Source organism: Salmo trutta, chromosome 3, assembly GCF_901001165.1.
Source record: "Salmo trutta chromosome 3, fSalTru1.1, whole genome shotgun sequence".
Classification (NCBI taxonomy): Eukaryota; Metazoa; Chordata; class Actinopteri; order Salmoniformes; family Salmonidae; genus Salmo; species Salmo trutta.
The window spans coordinates 18,699,517-18,718,611 of NC_042959.1; the positions used below are offsets into that span (position 1 = coordinate 18,699,517).

Genomic DNA, 19,095 nt, shown 5'->3' on the forward strand with positions numbered 1-19,095 from the left:
TGAGTGACAACGTCAGCTTTACACCATGTCTCCTGCAGAATGATGACGTCAACATCTTAAAAGATTTTTGTTGAACTCCAGTTCTAAACTCTTCAGACCAAAGGTTGATGAGTTTAGACCCTGAATGTTCCACATGCTAACTGATAGTGATTTCATGTTGCAAAAAGAAAGAATAGCAGTCAGAAATACAGTAACGATTAACTAATAAGTTGTTAAGAGTAAGATAAACAGGATATCAGCTAACATTTATTCTGTTAAATATTCCTATTCATTGAACAAGTAAATTCTAGTACAATAGGTGTGTGTGTGTGTGTTTAGTGCAGTTTAGTGCAGATGTATTGGAGGAGCTGTTTAATCTCACTTAATCCTACAGGGTTCTCCTGTCCTCTGACGACCTCCGCGTAGCTGCGCTGGTCCTGCTGTTGGGCCCTGTGAGGTGGAGGGGGGCCAGGTCTGGGCCGTGGGACTTCCTCTCTGGTCTGGTAGGGGTGGTGGTCTGGTGCGGGATAATAGGCTGGGCCCGGTCTGGTCTGGCTAAGCCGATGGAAGTGGTGATGCTCTGGGGGTGGGTGGGGCCTGTGGGGGTGCACTGGGTCTGGTGTGGCGTTGAAGGGGCCTGGGGCTCCTTGGTGGTGCAGTGGTCTGGTAGGGGTCTCTGGGTGCTCCTCTGTCCAGTACAGCATGGGGTATTTGTCTACCAAGTGCTATGTCCTTTAGGGACTTGGCAAACATCCCTACTGTCTGCTTCCTCAGGTGGGAGTGGTCGTGTAGATGCTCTGGGGTGATTGTTGGGTGGTGAGCAATGTGTATGTTCGGGAGTAGGCCACACCCTCTGGTGATGTCAGCGTTGACTTTCTGGATGGTACGGGGATGAAAGTCTTTGCGGGGCAGCAGAGTGGAGATGGTGATGTGGGAGTTGGGGAACCACTCAGAGGCCCTCTCTGCTACTCTGTTGACCAGGCTGCCTACTCTCTCCTGCTCCTCTCGCAGGTTGTTGGTGCCGGTGTGAATAATAATGTGGCCTGGTGTGCCAAAGTCAGGCTGGGACAGGATGTGGAGTGCATCTTGTGTTTTTGGGCACCATATTTTGCACACCTTGTGTTGGGGGAAGAGTTTATCTTCTTGAATGAATTTCCCATTTGAGTCAATGAGGATGGCCACCTCAGTGGGTTTTACCAGATTAGTGCGTTTTCGGTCTGGGGCTGGAGTACACAGGGCCTGTGTACATGGAGGGGTGTGTCAGGGGGGCCAGAGAGCTTCTCTCTGTAGTAGGTGTCTCTATGTGGGCCTCTTTGTTGACTGGGGGTGTGGGTAAAGTGTTGTCGGTATGGGGGGGGATTGTGGGTGAAGGTGGGTCAGTGGGGTTGTTAGGGGTGCTGAGTGGCTGCAGCTTCTCTCTGGGAGTCTCTACAGTCTGTTCTCTGTGCTGTAGCACCCTCTTGATGACAGACAACTCCTTTGCCATCTCCTCCTTTACCTGCACTAGCTCTCTCCTCATGGTGGCCTTTACCTCCTCAAGCGCTGTGGTAAGGCTCTCTCTCAGCTCCTGGACAGAGTTCTTCAGCTGGGTCCTGCACTGGTTGATCTGGTCCTGTAGAAGCTCTGTGTTTGGGCTGGCGGTGGTGTAGCTGGGGGGCTGCTCCTTCAGCTCAGTAACCCATACCTCTAACAGAGCCAGCCTGTCTCTCAACAGGCTGATGGTAGTGTGGTCTTGGCTCTGGTGGTTGTAGGCAGGCAGGGGGGAGGATAGTCCTGCTGTTGGGGTGCCTGAGGTGAGGGGAGAGGTCGGGGTGCTGTCCTTGTCTTTTTTGCTTTCTGCCATCTTCCTTAGGGTGGGGAAGTCCTGCACAACAGAGCTGAGTGCAGCCTCACTGCCCTGGACCATGCTAGTGCCTGATACATGTTTACCGTCAGAAACCTGTTTTCCTGGTCCTTATCGCTGTCCTCAAAAATGTGGATTTGTCTTCCCTTGCGGATGCCTTTCTTCGTGGTATAGCTGAAATGGCTAGTTACGGCTGTATGCCAGGCAGTAGTGTGGTCTGTGTAAAATAGCAGGTTTGTAACAGTCCCGTTTTGTGAGCAGTCGGCAAACAAAGTTTCTGGGTTCTCCCTCAGAATTCTGTTTAAAGTTGATTCTTCCCTTCTCTGATTTGATTTCTGCTGGGTATTCAAAAAACAACGGAGAAAGTCTCTCAGTCTCTGCCGTTGCTGTCGCTGCTAGCGCTGCCTCAGTGGCCATGTTGCTATGGTTACCACCAGTAAACGGTTAGAGCTAGACGGTAAGCTAGCTGACAGATTTGAATTTGGCTAGCTACCACGATGTATATTGGTCTTTTAACTCACTCTCTGTCAATATTTTCCTCCTGTGTTGATCTTCAGTTGTACAATTTGATTACCTATACATTTTTTGCAAATGTAATCGCGTCAATCTCACTCTTAACAACCAAAAGTTATACCAACTCAGGAGCTGTTCTTCTGCATGACTCTCTCTCTCTCTCTCTCTCTCTCTCTCTCTCTCTCTCTCTCTCTCTCTCTCTCTCTCTCTCTCTCTCTCTCTCTCTCTCTCTCTCTGCGTCGCTCTCTCTCTCTCTCTCTCTCTCTCTCTCTCTCTGCGTCGCGCTCTCTCTCTGCGTCGCGCTCTCTCTCTGCGTCGCGCTCTCTCTCTGCGTCGCGCTCTCTCTCTGTGTCGCGCTCTCTCTCTGCGTCGCGCTCTCTCTCTGCGTCGCGCTCTCTCTCTGCGTCGCGCTCTCTCTCTCTGCGTCGCGCTCTCTCTCTCTGCGTCGCTCTCTCTCTCTCTGCGTCGCGCTCTCTCTCTCTCTGCGTCGCGCTCTCTCTCTCTCTGCGTCGCGCTCTCTCTCTCTCTGCTCGCTCTCTCTCTCTGCGTCGCTCTCTCTCTCTCTGCGTCGCTCTCTCTCTCTCTGCGTCGCTCTCTCTCTCTCTGCGTCGCTCTCTCTCTCTCTGCGTCGCTCTCTCTCTCTCTGCGTCGCTCTCTCTCTCTCTGCGTCGCTCTCTCTCTCTCTGCGTCGCTCTCTCTCTCTCTGCGTCGCTCTCTCTCTCTCTGCGTCGCTCTCTCTCTCTCTGCGTCGCTCTCTCTCTCTCTGCGTCGCTCTCTCTCTCTCTGCGTCGCTCTCTCTCTCTCTGCGTCGCTCTCTCTCTCTCTGCGTCGCTCTCTCTCTCTCTGCGTCGCTCTCTCTCTCTGTGCGCCGCTCTCTCTCTCTCTCTGCGCGGCTCTCTCTCTCTCTCTGCGCGGCTCTCTCTCTCTCTCTGCGCGGCTCTCTCTCTCTCTCTGCGCGGCTCTCTCTCTGTGCGGCTCTCTCTCTCTCTCTCTGTGCGGCTCTCTCTCTCTCTCTCTGTGCGGCTCTCTCTCTCTGTGCGGCTCTCTCTCTGTGCGGCTCTCTCTCTCTGTGCGGCTCTCTCTCTCTCTCTGTGCGGCTCTCTCTCTCTCTCTGTGCGGCTCTCTCTCTCTCTCTGTGCGGCTCTCTCTCTCTGTGCGGCTCTCTCTCTCTGTGCGGCTCTCTCTCTCTCTCTGTGCGGCTCTCTCTCTCTGTGCGGCTCTCTCTCTCTCTCTGTGCGGCTCTCTCTCTCTCTCTCTGTGCGGCTCTCTCTCTCTCTCTCTGTGCGGCTCTCTCTCTCTCTCTCTCTGTGCGGCTCTCTCTCTCTCTCTCTCTGTGCGGCTCTCTCTCTCTCTCTCTCTGTGGGCTCTCTCTCTCTCTCTCTCTGTGCGGCTCTCTCTCTCTCTCTCTCTGTGCGGCTCTCTCTCTCTCTCTGTGCGGCTCTCTCTCTCTCTCTCTGTGCGGCTCTCTCTCTCTCTCTCTCTGTGCGGCTCTCTCTCTCTCTCTCTCTGTGCGGCTCTCTCTCTCTCTCTCTCTCTGTGCGGCTCTCTCTCTCTCTCTCTCTCTCTGTGCGGCTCTCTCTCTCTCTCTCTCTCTGTGCGGCTCTCTCTCTCTCTCTGCGGCTCTCTCTCTCTCTCTCTCTCTCTCTCTCTCTCTCTCTCTGTGCGGCTCTCTCTCTCTCTGCGTCTCTCTCTCTCTCTCTCTCTGCGGCTCTCTCTCTCTCTCTCTCTCTCTCTGCGGCTCTCTCTCTCGCTCTCTCTCTCTCTCTCTCTGCGGCTCTCTCTCTCTCTGTGCGGCTCTCTCTCTCTGTGCGGCTCTCTCTCTCTCTCTCTGCGGCTCTCTCTCTCTCTGCGTCTCTCGCTCTCTGCGTCTCGTTCTCTGTGCGTCTCTCTCTCTCTCTCTGCGGCTCTCTCTCTCTCTCTCTCTCTCTCTCTCTCTGCGTCTCTCTCTCTCTCTCGGTGCGTCTCTTTCTCTCCTGCTGGTATTTGACAGTGCTACTATCCTCTACTATCTTGTCTCATTACTCCAGCTGAGAGTATTGCAGCCTTTTTTCCTCAGGCTGTCATCACATCTCAGAGACACAGCCTGCTTCCCTCCACCCCTCACGGGGCCCTCGGCAAGGAACAACTAGATTGACACTGATAGAGGAAGAGAAGCCCAACAAATGTGCAGCGCAGAGAGACGCGCGGCGCAGAGAGACGCGCGGCGCAGAGAGACGCGCGGCGCAGAGAGACGCGCGGCGCAGAGAGACGCGCGGCGCAGAGACTCAGCCTCCAGATAATATTCTACTAAAGAAGCCATCAATTTAGCCTGTCGGACGCTCTCCTTCAATTGCTATGTTTATCATCTCTCTCTAGCTCTTTTCTCTGTAACTCCCAATCTCCTTTCATTTCCTCTTGAACCTCTTAAACTCTGGTATAAATCAGATGAAACTCTACATTGAAACTAGTATGTTTAGAAGATGAACTGAGGCATTTGTCATGTCTAGGAGAAGTCTGTAGACTGTCGTCTGAGACAGAGAGAAGGAGAGGCTGCCAGATGGATGCTGACGAGCAGGGAGAGATGATGGGTGTGTGGGTGGGTTTGTGAGTAGTGTGATGACAGTCAGTCAGTTGAGAGAAGTTGTATCAGGAATGGAGATGAAAAGGCAGACTTTCTGCATAATGTTTATAGGGCTGTTTATAGGGCAGATTTCCCAGCTGGTTTCTCTGGGTTTGTGGGAAGGCAATTCTGCACTTTATTTGACAGTTTGTCCTCTGTTTATTAGCCCGTTGTTTACCCATCTACTCTCTTCATGTGGAAAGCCTTGATGACACAGAGGGAGAGAACGGGATGGTTGGTTCTCGTTGTGATGGAAATGTGGTTACATAAAGAACAGAACACGGAGAAAGAAAGAGATGAAGGAAGTAAACACACAGAGAGAGAGAGGAAGAAGGGCCTGATGAGGACAGATTCTATCAAGTCTGTTATAGAGAAGGTGAACAGAGTGAGACATTTCAAATCCTCCTGTAAACACATTAGGGATGGCTTTGTGTTGTGGAGCAGAGATGGAGAAACATTCATCAGAATGCTGTTACCCCGGCACATCCATAATGTATGAGGCTCACTGGGTCAGTCTGGTTCTGAGCCCCCAATGCTGAATGAATTATTTACTCTTTTTATCAGATCCCCATTAGCTGTTGCAGAAGCAGCCGCTACTCTTCCTGGGGTCCACACCAAACATAATACACAACATTAACAGACAGAACTACATTGATTTAAAATGAGAGTAATAGAATTAAATGTCCTGGACTGACACAACACTGAGAGAAACAGAGGCCTGCTTTCTCCCTACATTCATATATTACATGTTCATATAATACAGATTCTGTGGCGTCTATCACTTACATGTGTACATAGGCCTACAATTAGACAGAGAGAGGTCTATGATGCTGTGGTTTGTCGTTTGTCCCTGTGTGTGTCCTGCTTGCAGTATGTAGCCCTTCCCACTAGTGTTGTCACGATACCAGTATCACCATACTAGGAAGTAAGGAAATGGAGCGTGAAGCGGGCTGAGGAAAACGGTCCTAATGTTGGAAAAAAGAGTCAACCAGATTCAGATGTTTATTTTGCAAGCTATAGCACACACTATTTTACAGAAGTAGGTTTTAAAGGACCATAGAGTTTAGTCTGCTTCATGTTTTATTTTTTGCCAATAGAAAATCTGGTACGCTTGCGTCCCACCTAGTCAACAGCCAGTGGAATCGCGTGGCGTGAAATACAAATACCTCAAAAATGCTATAACTTCAATTTCTCAAACATATGACTATTTTACACCATTTTAAAGACAAGACTCTCGTTAATCTAACTACATTGTCCTATTTCAAAAAGGCTTTACAGCGAAAGCAAAACATTAGATTATGTCAGGAGAGTACCCTGCCAAAAATAATTACACAGCCATTTTCAAAGCAAGCATATATGTCACAAAAACCAAAACTACAGCTAAATGCAGCACTAACCTTTGATGATCTTCATCAGATGACACTCCTAGGACATTATGTTATACAATACATGCATGTTTTGTTCAATCAAGTTCATATTTATATCAAAAACCAGCTTTTTACATTAGCATGTGATGTTCAGAACTAGCATACCCACCGCAAACTTCCGGTGAATTTACTATATTACTCACGATTAACGTTCACAAAATACATAACAATGATTTTAAGAATTATAGATACAGAACTCCTTTACGCAATCACGGTGTCAGATTTTAAAATAGCTTTTCGGCGAAAGCACATTTTGCAATATTCTGAGTAGATAGCTCGGCCATCACAGGCTAGCTAACTTGACACCCACCAAGTTTGGAGCTCACTAAACTCATAATTACTATTAGAAAAATTGGATTACCTTTGCTGTTCTTCGTCAGAATGCACTCCCAGGACTTCTCCTTCAACAACAAATGTTGTTTAAGTTCCAAATAATCTATAGTTATATTCAAATAGCGTTTTGTTCGTGCGTTCAGGTCTCTATCCAAAGGGTGACGCGTGAGTGCATTTCGTGACAAAAATGTTCAAAATATTCCATTACCGTACTTCGAAGCATGTCAAACGCTGTTTAAAATCAATTTTTATGCTATTTTTCTCGTAAAATAGCGATAATATTCCAACCGGGCGACGTTGTATTCATTCAAAGGCTGAAAGAAAAAAATGGAGAATTCTCATGAACGCGCATCTCCAGTGTCACTGTTCCCAGCCTAACCACTCACATATTCTCCTGCTGTTCTTCGCCCAGAGACAGGAGACACGTCATTCCACTTTCTGGCACCTTCTGAGAGCCAATGGAAGCCTTAGAAAGTTTTCACGTAACAGCACAGATGCTGTAAGTTCGGTAGAGATGCAACAGAAGGACTACAAATTGTCAGACAGGCCACTTCCTGCATGGAATCTTCTAAGGTTTTTGCCTGCCATATGAGTTCTGTTATACTCACAGACACCATTCAAACAGTTTTAGAAACTTTAGTGTTTTCTATCCAAATCTACTAATTATATGCATATTCTCGTTTCTGGGCAAGAGTAGTAACCAGTTTAAACCGGGTACGTTTTTTATCCGGCTGTGCAAATACTGCCCCCTAGCCCCAACAGGTTAAGTAAATACTTGCAGTCAGCTTGTGCAGTGCGTTAGGAGATAAAGAAGATTGCGTTCTTCATTTCACCCGTCACATCATTTTTCATTATGAAACTTACAGGTATTCCCCAGTCACGTGGTGTTTGTTTACAAGCACACAACGACGACAGACCGGAGCCTTGCTGTTGTGCAGCATGCGCCAGGTGATCTCGTCACTTTATGGAATTCACAACTAAATGTTTGCCAGCTAGATAACTTAATAGTTATAAGATAAATGGGCTAAATACTCTGCAGTTGTGCATTTGGTTTGCTAATTTAGTAGCTAGTTTGCCAACTAGCTAAGTGGTTAGTGTCTTCCAAAATCAGGGTTTGCTTTCTGGTAACGGTAGATAATCTGCTCCTGGATCAAGAGCCCTGCTCTCTATTTGTTTTGTGTGTGTCACACACATGTTTTTGTTACTTGTATAACTTTATGAGCTGGGATGTCTGTCCTGAAAATAGTTTAGGTCAGAGACTGTATAAAGTGTTTGCAATGCGCTTGTTAGCATTTAGTTAGCATTCTCTATGGGATTTTACATTGTTAGCATTGCTAACCTTTGGATTACAAAGGCTCGGTGGCGTTTGAATATAGCGCCCCTTGTGTTCATTGCCGGTATTATCAAATACCGGCAGTGAGTTCAGTGTGACGATCTACATACTGCCCAAGCCTAATACAAGCAAACCACACACCCATGAGTCCAAATGTGCACTTCATATTTCCATATTTGAAAACTCATTTAATTTACGGTATCAACATTCATGATCGCTGTGTTTGAGCCACAGTTACAAGGATGACATTCATGATAACCTGGGTTGTCCTGAACAGAATTCGCCGCGGAACACGCACTTGAATGCTCTCATGAGTCAATTCTATGCGCACCAAAATGACAATCTGTCTGAAGTGCCTTTTGAACAAGGAACACTGTACTATGTTGTTTTAGAACTGAGCTAGCCATGTTGGCCATAGAATAAGCTTTTAAAACAAGGGCACCTGACCCAGATTGTGATTTATAATGGACCGCTTTTGGATGGCGTAAACAACAGTAATTGTTTGATGGTGGGGACGCAAGGCTGTTTTCCAAACAAGTGTTCTTGCTTCAGTTCCTCAATGGCAAAGCTAGAAGATCCTCAACAAAGGACCTTATAGTTGAAGGCTCTTTCCTTGAGTCAAAAGTGCCTTGAAATACATTATTTAATGTATCCGGAGTATTTTCAGATTTCATTATTGACAAATGCATGTAAAATGCACATCAAATCAGCAGTGTAATGTTTGGATTCATTCTTGTCAGGTGAACTGTTGTCTTCACCTTTGGTCTGCTAATTTCCCCATAATCCCCAGTGTTCTTTTTCAATTGCTACCATGGTCATGCATATGCTTTTTATAGTTCTGTAAGGCAGCCCAACCATAAGTATTATCTTATGGATGCTTTGGACTAAATGTGAGTTTATTCACTGATATATAATGAATATGTAGCATACGTGATGGCGAATATACAAGCAATTGAGTTATGGCAATCAACTCGTATTAAGGATTTGATTCAAAAAAAGTTTAAGGGTCTTACATTTTATTTGACATGGGATGAAATTCTTCGTTACTGGCAATATATTGGCATGCATAAGGAACCCATCTTAGATGTTAATCCTAGAGCTTGTTGTGTTTTTACTTGGGAAGAAGGAATAACGACACAGCAGACTCGCGTTGAACATGCTTGATACGACTGAAGTCCCAGAGGACGTCAGTGTGTAAAGTAGGCCCCAAAGTGATTTGTCGGTCTTGGATTCAGATAGCGAGATGGACACAGTCAGTCCAGCCAAGGGGTATGGTGTGTGTTCACGCTGCTCTCTGGTGTGCGAGTGAGCCAAGACACTGAACTGGCTCCTATTGCAGCTATTGAGACGGGTACAGAGGCTAATCCCAAACAGCCAACAAAGCGTTGTTGTGAATTCTGTATGGTCTGTTGGAACCTAGGCTGAGGAAATCCTCCTGCACATTTTAGGCAGCCTGCCGGCCCACAGAGTAAAACCCACTATTCAGTTAGGTATGGTACGTCTTGTCCAGAAGTGGTCATAGGATGTAGAGATGTTTGGGGTTGGGCAGACCGTCTCAGTTCTGCTTGCAGTCTAGGGTAGATTAGGAGTTTTCTCTTAAAACGTAGGGTGTTGGTTATTAGTGGATGATGTTAATCATTTCTTTATCCATCTGTGATGGTGATATAGGTTTCTTTGATGTATACAGAGTGCTAGACTGAATGTAATGACTCCTGTTAAGACTCAGATGCGGGGTCCATATGGCTACGTGTGTGTGTGCTATGAAAAGTCTAGAGCTTAAAAATCGTTTGTCCTTAGTTGCAACGCTCACTACCGAATTCCAAACTGCCTCTGGAAGCGTCGTCAGCACAAGAACTGTTCGTCGGGAGCTTCATGAAATGGGTTTCTATGGCCGTGCAGCCGCACAGAAGCCTAAGATCATCATGTGTAATGCCAAGCAATGGCTGGAGCGGTGTAAAGCTCGCCGCTGTCGGACTCTGGAGCAGTGGAAACGCCTTCTCTAGAGTGATGAATCAGACTTCACCACCTGGCAGCCCGACGGACGAATCTGGGTTTGGCGGATGCCAGGAAAATGCTATCTGCCCAACTGTGAAGTTTGGTTGATGAGAAATAATTGTCTGGGGCTGTTCTTCATGGTTCTAGGCCCGTTAGGTCCAGTGAAGAGATCTATAACATTCTAACGATTCTGTGCTTCCAACTTTGTGGCAACAGTTTGGGGTAGGCCCTTTCCTGTTTCAGCATAACAATGCCCAACACACAAAGCGAGGTCCATACAAAAATGGTTTGTCAAGATCAGTGTGGAAGAACTTGACTGGCCTGCACAGAGCCCTGACCTCAACACCATCAAACACCTTTGGGATGAAATGGAAAGGCGACTGTGAGCCAGGTCTAGTTGCCCAGAATCAGTGCCCGACCTCACTAAGGCTCTTGTGGCTGAATGGAAGCAAGTCCCTGCAGCAATGTTCCAACATTACATTTACGTCTTTTAGCAGACGCTCTTATCCAGAGCGACTTACAAATTGGACATCTAGTGGAACGCCTTCCCAGTAGAGTGGAGGCTGTTATAGCAGCAAAGAGGGGTCCAACTCCATATTAAAGCCCATCATTTTGGAATGAGATGTTCAAGCAGGTGTCCACATACTTTTGCTCATGTAGTGTATCTTCAGTTATGGGTTTGCTCTTATAAAGAAGAATGGAGAATTCCTTTCTAGCTTGCTTGCAGGAAAGATGTTACCTAAGGGCATTTGCATGTCTAAGGAAGTCAATTCTACCCGCCAAAAGCACACTGATTGTACCCCCACAAAAGGAGTTCTGATTGGAAGCCAGTGACCAATTTCCTTCTTCAGTTCATAATTTATACTCTTGAGACGTTTTTGGTTTCAAAGACCATATAAGGCCTCCTTTCACTTGACTCGTGTGTGTGTGTGTGTGTGTGTGTGTGTGTGTGTGTGTGTGTGTGTGTGTGTGTGTGTTCACACGCCTGTTCTTAATCACTAATCGCTGTACATGTGTCATCTAATAGTAATTTCATGTACTGTGTTTTATACTCTGATTTTTCAGGGGGTGCTGCAGCACCACTACTTCCCGCGACTATGCTGAGTCCTGTGTGTTCTACTGCAGATAGATAGATACGTCTTTCCTGAGCCCTGTGTGTTCTTCTGCAGATAGGTCTGTCCTGATCCCTGTGTGTTCTACTGCAGATAGGTCTGTCCTGAGCCCTGTGTGTTCTACTGCAGATAGGTCTGTCCTGAGCCCTGTGTGTTCTACTGCAGATAGGTCTGTCCTGAGCCCTGTGTGTTCTACTGCAGATAGGTCTGTCCTGAGCCCTGTGTGTTCTACTGCAGATAGATAGATACGTCTTTCCTGAGCCCTGTGTGTTCTTCTGCAGATAGGTCTGTCCTGAGCCCTGTGTGTTCTACTGCAGATAGGTCTGTCCTGAGCCCTGTGTGTTCTACTGCAGATAGGTCTGTTCTGAGCCCTGTGTGTTCTACTGCAGATAGGTCTGTCCTGAGCCCTGTGTGTTCTACTGCAGATAGGTCTGTCCTGAGCCCTGTGTGTTCTACTGCAGATACGTCTTTCCTGAGCCCTGTGTGTTCTTCTGCAGATAGATAGATACGTCTGTCCTGAGCCCTGTGTGTTCTACTGCAGATAGGTCTGTCCTGAGCCCTGTGTGTTCTACTGCAGATAGGTCTGTCCTGAGCCCTGTGTGTTCTACTGCAGATAGGTCTGTCCTGAGTCCTGTGTGTTCTACTGCAGATAGGTCTGTCCTGAGTCCTGTGTGTTCTACTGCAGATAGGTCTGTCCTGAGCCCTGTGTGTTCTACTGCAGATAGGTCTGTCCTGAGCCCTGTGTGTTCTACTGCAGATAGATAGATACGTCTTTCCTGAGCCCTGTGTGTTCTTCTGCAGATAGGTCTGTCCTGAGCCCTGTGTGTTCTACTGCAGATAGGTCTGTCCTGAGCCCTGTGTGTTCTACTGCAGATAGGTCTGTCCTGAGCCCTGTGTGTTCTACTGCAGATAGGTCTGTCCTGAGCCCTGTGTGTTCTACTGCAGATAGGTCTGTCCTGAGCCCTGTGTGTTCTACTGCAGATAGATAGATACGTCTTTCCTGAGCCCTGTGTGTTCTTCTGCAGATAGGTCTGTCCTGAGCCCTGTGTGTTCTACTGCAGATAGGTCTGTCCTGAGCCCCTGTGTGTTCTACTGCAGATAGGTCTGTCCTGAGCCCTGTGTGTTCTACTGCAGATAGGTCTGTCCTGAGTCCTGTGTGTTCTACTGCAGATAGGTCTGTCCTGAGTCCTGTGTGTTCTACTGCAGATAGGTCTGTCCTGAGCCTGTGTGTTCTACTGCAGATAGGTCTGTCCTGAGCCCTGTGTGTTCTACTGCAGATAGGTCTGTCCTGAGCCCTGTGTGTTCTACTGCAGATAGGTCTGTCCTGAGCCCTGTGTGTTCTACTGCAGATAGGTCTGTCCTGAGCCCTGTGTGTTCTACTGCAGATAGGTCTGTCCTGAGCCCTGTGTGTTCTACTGCAGATAGGTCTGTCCTGAGCCCTGTGTGTTCTACTGCAGATAGGTCTGTCCTGAGCCCTGTGTGTTCTTCTGCAGATAGGTCTGTCCTGAGCCCTGTGTGTTCTACTGCAGATAGGTCTGTCCTGAGCCCTGTGTGTTCTACTGCAGATAGGTCTGTCCTGAGCCCTGTGTGTTCTACTGCAGATAGGTCTGTCCTGAGCCCTGTGTGTTCTACTGCAGATAGGTCTGTCCTGAGCCCTGTGTGTTCTACTGCAGAACTGAGATGGATCTCTCTGACACAGACCAGTCTGCTATTCTGTATTTTTTTTCTTTTTCTGACAACAACAAAGTCTAGCAAAACAAGTGTAAACCTAGAGAGAGAATTGATGCATTTTTCATGAGAACAGGGCTTGTCTCTCCCAGACCCTGTTCTGAATTATAAATAACACACGTCCAGTTAGAGAACTGGAAATCCCTGATATATTAGGCTCGGAACACAATTTAATTAGTTTATTGTTTCCTGGGATTTTGGGGCAATATCCACATTGTTATTATTTCCATAACTCATCAGCTTCTACTCTCCTTTTTGCTTTATTCTCTGGAACAGGGGTTCTTCAACTTTTTCAGCCTGGGTCCCAAATGAGAAATCCTGTGATTTCCTGGGACCCAAGCTTATGAAAACATTCAACTATGCGGAAATATCGGTACATTTAATGGTCCTTAATCCTAAAAGAAATGCAATATATACAAAAACAAATAACAATGAAATGAAATACCCATATAAATAGCAATTCATGTTTATTTTTCCACATTACAAATGCTTATGTCTCTAGGTTGGAACTGTTGCTGTTAAAATATAATACATCATTTTAATTCTGAAGAGGAAAAAACTGATCACATCACACAGATGTATAACAGAACACACACAGTGCAACCCTGAGGTGAAACTGTTTCTGTACTTGTTTTAAGTATGTCAGAGTTGAGAACCCTGACTCACATAGGTATGTGGTGCCAAACTGGACCAGAACATCTACTGTTTTCTCAGTCACGCAGGAGTCCGCTTCCTGTTGTAGATGAGCAACCCACAACTATGAGTTTGCCTCTTGCTTCAATCTGTTTATTCCACTATATATACTCCCAATATGCTTCAATCTGTTTATTCCACTATATATACTCCCAATATGCTTCAATCTGTTTATTCCACTATATATACTCCCAATATATTTCAATCTGTTTATTCCACTATATATACTCCCAATATATTTCAATCTGTTTATTCCACTATATATACTCCCAATATATTTCAATCTGTTTATTCCACTATATATACTCCCAATATATTTCAATCTGTTTATTCCACTATATATACTCCCAATATATTTCAATCTGTTTATTCCACTATATATACTCCCAATATATTTCAATCTGTTTATTCCACTATATATACTCCCAATATATTTCAATCTGTTTATTCCACTATATACTCCCAATATATTTCAATCTGTTTATTCCACTATATATACTCCCAATATATTTCAATCTGTTTATTCCACTATATATACTCCCAATATATTTCAATCTGTTTATTCCACTATATATACTCCCAATATATTTCAATCTGTTTATTCCACTTGTATTTAAACAGCACAGTTCCAACCTAGACTTGTTTTCAACAGTAATTTCTACAGTAAGCTGTACAGTAGGCCTACATTATTGTACTGTTACTTAGGGTTGCAGTAGCTAGCTATTAGCTGTGTTCAAGAGGGTTGTTTGAAAGGAATACTCCCATCTACTATGAGATAGTACTCCCTTATTTCTGCTCATCACCTGTTATACAATGACAACAATGCCTTGCTAGCTGACTTACTTTCCACAGTGGAAGCACTGTTTCCTGCAGCATTCTGTCCTGTTCTGAAAGAACTCCCTGGGTTTACCGTCATGCATGCTGTGGATGTTTTGTCAGGACGTGTTGTTTTAATGTGTTTTGAGAGACTCATAAGCACAAAACACATTGTGTGCTCTCCTCGTTATTTCTCAAAGTTTGGATGAAACCAACTCAGAGCTGTATTTGCGTTTCATGACGTTTGAGCTCAGTCAGAACTGGTGGCTAACTTGAGTCCATTTGATGAAAGCGGTGACTGATGGCCTGTGGGAATGACAAGCATCTGCTGCTGAACAACAACGCTGCAGCGTGTGGGTCGCGGAGGGATCTTCAATAAAATTGCAGGGAAAATATCTGGTAAACCACGAAGCACATGGGCTTCTCCCTCCCACTGGCGCAGCTGCCAGACCGAGCAGAGACACCACCGCTAAGCAGAGAGCACAGTTGCACTTGGCCAATTCATGAAATAATTCTAAGTTTAGTCTGACACGTCACGACGCCACATCGACCCGTACTTTAAAGGCTGCTCTGGAAGACACTACCCATCTGTGGGTGGAATAGAAGGACTGGTTATAGGAAGGGACTGTCTGCTTGGAGTTTTTGGACATATTGGCTCATTGCTATTTTGGAGCCTGTAGTCACTTTAGATAATAGACTTCTATGAAGAGTGTGTGGTGGGTTCATAACTAATGGTAGTCACTTTAGATAATAGACTTCTATGAAGAGTGTGTGGTGGGTTCATAACTAATGGTAGTCACTTTAGATAATAGACTTCTATGAAGAGTGTGTGGTGGGTTCATAACTAATGGTAGTCACTTTAGATAATATACTTCTATGAAGAGTGTGTGGTGGGTTCATAACTAATGGTAGTCACTTTAGATAATAGACTTCTATGAAGAGTGTGTGGTGGGTTCATAACTAATGGTAGTCACTTTAGATAATAGACTTCTATGAAGAGTGTGTGGTGGGTTCATAACTAGCAGGGGTCTTTGTGTTTAATCCTATCTTGGTTCCTCAGGACAGAAATATACTGGGATAGAAATGAAACCGCTAAATTAGATCTATGGTCCATCTGGTTGAACATGACTGCTTGTTGTGTTTCTGTTGTGGTTTATAGATCTATGGTCCATCTGGTTGAACATGGCTGCTTGTTGTGTTTCTGTTGTGGTTTATAGATCTATGGTCCATCTGGTTGAACATGGCTGCTTGTTGTGTTTCTGTTGTGGTTTATAGATCTATGGTCCATCTGGTTTAACATGGCTGCTTGTTGTGGTTTATAGATCTACGGTCCATCTGGTTGAACATGGCTGCTTGTTGTGTTTCTGTTGTGGTTTATATATCTACGGTCCATCTGGTTGAACATGGCTGCTTGTTGTGTTTCTGTTGTGGTTTATATATCTACGGTCCATCTGGTTGAACATGGCTGCTTGTTGTGTTTCTGTTGTGGTTTATAGATCTACGGTCCATCTGATTGAACATGGCTGTTTGTTGTGTTTCTGTTGTGTTTCAGGACTGAACCCGTTGTCCTTTGACCCATCCTCCAACAACGAACCCCTGCAGTTCAGCAACTCAAACGTGCCGCTGGTGTCAGACTGTCCCCTGGAGAACGGAGCTGAGAAGAGCATTAAGAGGAAGAGACCCAGCCTGCCTCCAGGTACTATAGTACTGTCATATTACTGCAGTATATAAGAAGTACATAACACTACACAGCTCTGCCTCCAGGTACTATAGTACTGTCATAGTACTGCATTTTATAGGAAGTACATAACACTACACAGCTCTGCCTCCAGGTACTATAGTACTGTCATATTACTGCAGTATGTAAGAAGTACATAACACTACACAGCTCTGCCTCCAGGTACTATACTTTCCTACCAAGCAAAAAGGCAGTAACTGCTCATAGCGTGAAACTGAGAGAAATTGCTTTTACTTACCTTGGTTTCACAGTAACTTTATGCAGTTAATGCAAACATGACCCCCATTTTCTCAAACACAATACAATAGAGGCAGGATACTGGTCCACATGATTAAGCATGTATTTAATGTAGCAAAAATGACATTAACTAGTTTTTGACCAAATGAGCAGTTACTGCCTTTTTGCTTGGTAGGGCAGTATAGTACTGTCATATTACTGCAGTATATAAGAAGTACATAACACTACACAGCTCTTCCTCCAGATACAATAAAATACTTTTAAAATGGAGGTGTACATCAGTGGTACCTATGCATTTTATACTATGAGACTGGGAGAGTCATTTAAAGTGAGGTGAACTTGGTAAAATGTCATGTTTTCCATCCTGAGGGCCGTATTGCCAGTTAGTCCTGTGGAGGTCAGGGCCGTCTGTCTAAAGCTGCAGGGTTGTGGTCTGCTGGGATTGCAGCTCTCACACCTTAGCCTGGCTGTTACCATGCCTACAGCACCTGCCAATCAATGCTCAGAAATGCCTTCAGGCATCTCTCATGGAGTGATCTGTTGCACGGAGAGTAATGTGCTGAGAGGAAGTGTGTATGCGTGCGTGTGCCCCCGCATTCATTTGTGTGTCCATGACTTTTTCATTACTAAATGAGGCCTAGTTTTAATCAGTGGCTGTGCCTAATTAATTGCATAATGACAAGTAGAATGAGAAGGTCCTTAAGACAGGTGTTGCTGTGTGTTTTCTGCTGTCTTGCTGACCTTAATTGGTCAGGATTAATTGTCAGTGTTAATAAACCTCTCTTTTCCATTCGTCTTTGTGCACAATTTTCAATAAATGACCCTTTCTCTTGAGTTTCAGTTCTCACTAATTAATATTATTATGAATTATTCTGCTTCGTTACCAACCCAGAGCTAGACATGAAGACCTTGAGTAGGTTTAGATTGGAGGTACATAAGGACATGTTCGATGTGTATTTAATAAACATGGTGTTTGTGCAGAACAATGTTAGTCTCTGAACAGTTGCACTGAAATTGACTAGAGCGACAGATAACCTGAGGAGAATTAACACACTTCATTGCTGTCTTGCCTCAGCATATGCTCTCTAGTGTGTTGCATGTCAGTACATGTTCAGGCGTTCATGGTATAATTCACTGACAGGTTAACTTGACCCTAGAAGTTTTACTTACGAAGACGGAGAAAGAAACCGTGAACGGGGGATGAGATCTTATGGTCATTTATGGGACAGTTTTCTCAATTACAGACCTCGAAAAGCTCTCTTGGATCAATGTAGCCTATTGAAAGGGTGAATGACCAATAAACCTTGGATAGAGTGTCAGTCTTGTCCTGTAGATATACGCACAGAGAGACACACAATAAAATATTGGCTCACATGTAAGTGCTCGTCATTGTGAAAACCTGTGTGAATGGCCGTGTCCGAATATCCGTAATTGTGTTCTAAATAGTAGGCTGATTGGGTGTACGTAAATAAAACGTTTCTTAGTATATGACATGTCAGTCTGACTGGGTTTGTGAGAACATGTTTGTTTAAGAGAGTGTGTAATGTCACTGCTCAGATGAAAGCTAGTCAGAGAACTTTAGATCAAAGACACTGCACACAAATCTAATACACTATTTCCCTTTGGAGGGGAGAGAGCACTCATTGTTTTACAGTGTCTTAGAGATGGATAAAAGATGGTGACTAATCAAAGTATGGTGTTTTTAACAACATCACGTTAAAGCCTCATGCTGTGCCCTGGTTTAGACGTGAGTCACACCTTACAAACCCTCAAGAGTGGCTCTGTCTACGTGCACCTGCTTAGCAACAGAACATTAGATAATGATGACTTACCGTTAAGTACAGCGCCGGGGTCCCTCAGCCTTTCAGAACACTGCCATTATATCTATTATTGCTGTGTTACATTAATCTGCTCCCTAATGGAAAGCCTGTTAAATGGGGACAATCTGCTGCATCTGGAGCTGGGTACATTTAGTGGCTTTAATGTTCTCTAGCATCACAAGAACCAGTCCAGTCCTCCAGCTCTCTGAGAAGATGGAGCACGGACTAATTAGCAGCCATGTGGATTTGCCCTCGTTAAGGAATTCTAATGGATATATTCATCTGGTTAGACGCAGGAACATGCACACTCAGCATCACCGTTCCCAAGACGCAAACAGTGATGTTTAAAGGATGTTTATTCCATGTAGTAAAGTTTAAACCACTAAACTTCTAAATGTCTCAAACAGCAGCAGAAGTGGTAGTTTACATTAGTAATGGGTGTCCTTTTGACTTAACAGACACTGCAACTGTCTTTTTAGTTTTAATGGCTTTGACACTGTATTAATAGCCCAACAGCTGGGAAAAACTGAATTCATGCCCGCTCAACACCTTGTAATTCATGCAATAACTAAATATTTGTAGTTTTTATGACGACATTGTATTAATAAGTCAACCCTGGGAAAACCTGGAAAGTTAAAAAGTGCAAAGGGAATCCTGCCAACTCAACACTTTGTTAGAGAATACCCAACACAATGTTGGCTTATGGTGTCCTATTTAGGACGGTATGAAAGGAAATGCAGAGTTAATTCATTATGTCTTTGTCTTGGGCCTGGTAGAATGGAGTCATTACGTCTTGGGCCTGGTAGAATGGAGTCATTATGTCTTTGTCTTGGGCCTGGTAGAATGGAGTCATTACGTCTTGGGCCTGGTAGAATGGAGTCATTACGTCTTGGGCCTGGTAGAATGGAGTCATTACGTCTTGGGCCTGG

General features: G+C 45.1%; 1 protein-coding gene across 6 annotated transcripts in view; it reads left to right on the forward strand.

The window, feature by feature from the left end:
- Window positions 1–19,095, forward strand: part of LOC115169747 (ecto-NOX disulfide-thiol exchanger 2) — a 313,601-nt gene that overhangs the window by 147,954 nt on the left and 146,552 nt on the right. For all 6 annotated transcript variants that reach the window (XM_029725675.1, XM_029725682.1, XM_029725696.1 and 3 more), the window contains one exon: window positions 15,924–16,067. In XM_029725675.1, coding sequence (XP_029581535.1) covers window positions 15,924–16,067 — 144 coding nt within the window. The remainder of the gene's footprint in view (window positions 1–15,923; window positions 16,068–19,095) is intronic.